The sequence below is a fragment of the Panthera onca genome, chromosome A3 (assembly GCF_046562875.1).
Source record: "Panthera onca isolate mPanOnc1 chromosome A3, mPanOnc1 haplotype 2, whole genome shotgun sequence".
NCBI classification, from domain to species: Eukaryota; Metazoa; Chordata; class Mammalia; order Carnivora; family Felidae; genus Panthera; species Panthera onca.
In genome coordinates this window covers 50309519-50314001 of record NC_138341.1, presented here as the reverse complement: position 1 = coordinate 50314001, position 4483 = coordinate 50309519, and the positions used below count along the sequence as shown (strand labels likewise).

The window sequence follows — 4483 nt, the reverse complement described above, 5'->3', positions numbered from 1 at the left end:
GGCCCATTTCTCTCCCCGGGTCTGGGATGTCATAGATGTGACACCCAGGAAGCTTGAAGAAGCATTTGCCTTACTTTTTGCCCCTCTGCAATTACCTTAAAACCATGGCTGAGCTCGCCTGTTGGAAAATGAGAGGACCCAGTGGCCCTGTCACTCCAGCCCACCCCATGACATGTGCATTAGGCTATCTGAGACCAAAAGAGCTGCCAGTCAAGTCCAGCCTAAATTGCTGACCACAGACGCATGAACTAAAGAAATAGGCGTTGGCGTTAGTTTATTTCATTAGTTTGTTTTAATGCAACATCTCATGGCACTAGGTAAATGAAACAGCAGCAACCCCAAAAGACTGAATGAGGGGACCACCCACCGCCAACTCCACTGGGTTCCCACATGACCGAGCAGTAAGTTTTCACTGTGCTGTCACATTGAGACTCTGGGGTTTGCTTGCTACCTCAGCAGAGCTGGCCCTCTCCGGGCTGAGCCACAAGGAACCAGATCACAGGCCCCCTCCCAGACCCTGTGCCTCAGAGGCCCCAGCAGAGGGGAGGTGGTAGACAAAGCCAAATGTAGGAATAGCGACTAGCCTCCAGATCATGGAGGAGAAGAATTGGTGCGTTTTCTGGAAGCCCATGTGCTGGTAGAGGGCCCAGGCCGAGTGCTGCACCAGGGAGGTGATGAGGATGACTTGGCTGTACCCCTGGTCCCGTGCGAACTGGAGGGCAGTCCTGACCAGGGCCTTCGCTATCCCCTGGCCTCGGTGCTCTGGGGCCACACACAGGTGAAGCAGCTGCAACTTCTCCTTCTGCAGGGTGGCAGGCAGAACGCCCATAATGCCCACCACCTGCCCCTCAGCTTCAACCACCCAGAAGCAGGAGCCAGGTTTACCCAAGTAGGTCTTGGTGATGTCAGACATATCTGTGCGCAAAGACATGGCTATAAACTTGGTCCAGGGGTATCTGGAGAGGAATCTCAGGGCAGCAAGGAGGATGAGGCTGGCTACAAGGGCCAGGACCCAGGAGCCAGAGAACAGGAAAAGGGTGAGGGGCACCCCAAGCAAGAGCACCAGGGTTCGGGGCAGCTTCAGGATGTGGCAGAAGGTGGTGGGGATGTGCTCATTCATTCCCTGGGAGAACACATCCAGGACCCGTGTGCGGTCGTTCTCCCGGTATTTGCGGATGTGATAAGGAGCCACGGAAGACTGCTGAGCCTGAATCTCAAAGTCCATGAGAGAAAGAGAGAGAGAGCTAAGTGTCCCTGCACACCTTCCGGGCCACCCTGGGGAAAAGAGAGGAAGTCAGATGAGTGTCCCATCTCTGCCACCTCCCAGGAGTGGGGGAGACCCCTGCTCATGGGCATTTCTTTCTGCTTTTGCCCAAAAGGATGTAGGCCACAGCCACTGGGAGAAAGTGTAGGGTCAGAACGATTTACATATGATCCTGGCTCTGTCCCTTTCTAGCTGTGTGACCTTAACATATCACCTAACTTCTCTGAACCTGTTTTTTTCATCTGTAGAACCGGATCAAGTAAAAACCTGGCTTCTGGGATTGTTTTGAAGATTTAATAAAGTAACATCAAAGCTCTGATATACAAAATACCCTCCTCTCCACCCTCTTTCCCCTTTTACTGGCTCACTTAGCTTGCTGGCACTTTGGGGCGGCACCATGCAGCAGCCAGACCATGTGTCCCCAGACCTTCGGTCCCTCTCCAGGAACCATACATTGTAGGAATCCTGTGTTCCCAAGTAAAAGTTTCAACAAAGACTCCTTCCCCCTTGATTGCAAATTTTAGGCTGCTGGGGTTGTGTAAGAGTCAATCACCAAAAAAGGGGCAGCCTGGACATCCAGAGGAGAGTCTGGGGCTCCAGGCCTCTCTCCAAACACTGTCCTTTCTACCCGCGTCCTCTCACCTGCTATCACAACGGCCTTGAATGTCCAGAGCAGCCTCGGAGTGGCCTCTGCTCTCAGCCTCTGCTTGGCATCCAGGAGAGACTGCCCAGGGCCTGCTCCACCACCAGGGACCAGGCCCTCCCTGGATGGCCACCTCATTGGCTGGTTCTTGCACCTGAGAGGCTGGGCTCTGACCGAGCAGGAAGCGCATTCTCCACTCACTCTTGTGATCATCAGAGACTCGGCCTGGAGTGGGGGAGCGGGGTCTGGAACAGCTCAGGGGGCCTTGCCCTTGCAGATGGCCTTCACTCTTCCTCCCGTGGTGGTTAAGGCCTGGAGTATCTCCCAGCAGGCACCTTGATGTGCTCTGGTGTCCACTCTCAGCCCCTCCACACAGCTCCTAGAAGCCTGGGGTTGCAGGCCTCACCGTGTGCTGTCTTCATGAGCTAGAGTCGAGGCTGAGCACACAAGGGGCGCTCTCCCTGCCTAGGCGTTACCTGGTCTGAGGAAGACTGACCATGGGCAGTTCCCTGCACTCATCTCACTAGGCTCCATCTTTGTTCGTTCGTTTGTTCATTTATTCATTCACAGTACTATTATGTATGATGCAACTACTAGGTGCCTAGCGTCCTCTTCAGCTATGAGCAACAGTGACACACGGCAATGGGCACCAGTACCATGTGCAGCTGGTGTGTGTTCGATCGTTAGAGCCTGTGCCATCACAGCTGTTAAATAGTTTGCGCTGAGGTGAACTAAAAAAGGGAAAAACAGAAAATCCCTTCTCCGTGGAACGGATATGCTGTCGAGGGGGCTGCTTCCCTCCCCAAACTGAGTTTGCTCCTCTCCCCACGTGCCCTCACCCTGCGGCCCAACTAAGCCCCTCCCTCTATATTCTCACCGCTTCCTGAAGCTGAGACCACAGATCTATCTACTCAAGCATTTGTCGGTAGTGTCATCAAATGATGATCCGGCCACGCGCCGTGGGGGAGATTGGGCTACGGCACAGCGCCCGGCAGACCCTGGTTTCCCGTCCTCGAAGCTCCTCACGAGATTCCGGGGATTGCGCGGCGCGCGCCACCTCTCACACTTGTGACGCGCGCTGGGCGGAGAGGGGCGGGCCGCAAGAGAGGATTAATAAGGACCCTTAAATCGAGACCGGAAGGAGAGGTAGGCCTGAGCAGGGCTGAGTGAAGGAGAGCGTTTTGGGCTGAGGGAACAGAGGCGTGAAGACACTGAGGCAGAACAAAGGCAAGGTTTCCAGGGAAAGGTGGCCAACATGGCCACGGAGAGAGGGAGGGAGCGGTGAGGGTGGAAAGGGCCGGTGCGTGTGAGGTCTGTGCCCCAGTTGTGGAGTTTGGACTCTACTCCGAAAGCGACGGGAGGCCATTGGTCTGCTTTTAGCTGGGGAGTAACCTAGGCAGGCGCGTGCACGTGTTGCTGTGGCTACAGGTGGAGAGTGAATGGGAAGAGACCGTGGAAGCGCGCAATCCCCGCCCCCCCACGGGCTAGTGCGGCACCACAGCTGATAAAGGAGCCTCGGGGTAGAGATATGCAGGATGCAAGCAAGAGCTTCTGACCAAGGAGGGCTAGTGGGAACAAAGATAGAGCCCTGCTCCACTCACCAAGCCGTCAGCTCCCCCCCCCCCCCCCCCCCCCCAGAGCTGAGTCTGGCCAAAGGAGAAGGTACCTATTTCTTACTTGCTCAAAGACATGACTCCCACTGAACTGTACATCCATCGGGCAGCATCTGTATGAAAGGGGTGCCTTGTTCTGTGTTCACCAGGAAGCCACGTGGGCTAGCAGAGGCCCTACAAGAGTAAGTGGTGACTTGGACCAGAGTGAGGCGATGGTGAGAACCAGCCCACCTGTAGGTGCATCTGGGGACAGAAACGGCAGGAGTTTGTAATGATCGAGATGGGAATGAGGATGAGGAAGGGGTCAGAGATGATAGTCACATTTCTGGCAAGAGCCTCTAGAGCATGCTGGAGAGAGACAGACTTGGAGAGAAAGATCATAACTGGGGCTGGTGGTACCATCCTGAGGCCTTCTGATCAGAAACCAAAGACGGGCAGGCTGGGATCCAGGCCCAGTGGATGGAGACTGCTGACGGTTCTGGGTCTTTGGCAGAAGGGTAGAGTTTAACTTGAAATCTGAGTGGTGAGCCATGCGTATTTGCTACATTTGTTTCATACATTTAATATTTAAACATTTCAATGTTAAGTAACATTTGAACTAAGAATCAAAACGGGGGACAGAGAGCTCCAAAGTACAGTTGAGTTTTCCTACCAAGTCTGCTATTAACCAGTCAAAAACCTCACAGTCAAGCTGAAGGGTCAAAGGTCTGTGGTCTGTCCCCACATTCTCTTTCTCTGTATTCTCTCTGGTCCTCTGTAGCATCCTCAAAACCCAGTGACCTTGGTTTACATACAGGCTTTTCATCCTCACAGCCATGAACAATGATCATGATTTATTGACATGAAAAAAAAAAAAAAGTCAAAATATAACTGCAAGAAATAAAGGATTATAAAGCCGTAGGTTTTAACTCATTTTGGTGAAAATGTAACCTGAAAATAATGTACGGACACAAGCATGCAGAG

General features: G+C 53.4%; 1 protein-coding gene across 1 annotated transcript; it reads right to left on the bottom strand.

The window, feature by feature from the left end:
* Positions 1-150: 150 nt before the first annotated feature.
* NAT8 (N-acetyltransferase 8 (putative)) lies at positions 151-4023 on the bottom strand. Its single transcript, XM_060657579.3, has one exon. It carries the CDS (start codon positions 1223-1225, stop codon positions 497-499), a length of 729 nt encoding a protein of 242 aa, XP_060513562.1. The 5' UTR covers positions 1226-4023; the 3' UTR covers positions 151-496.
* Between the last annotated feature and the right edge of the window lie 460 nt (positions 4024-4483).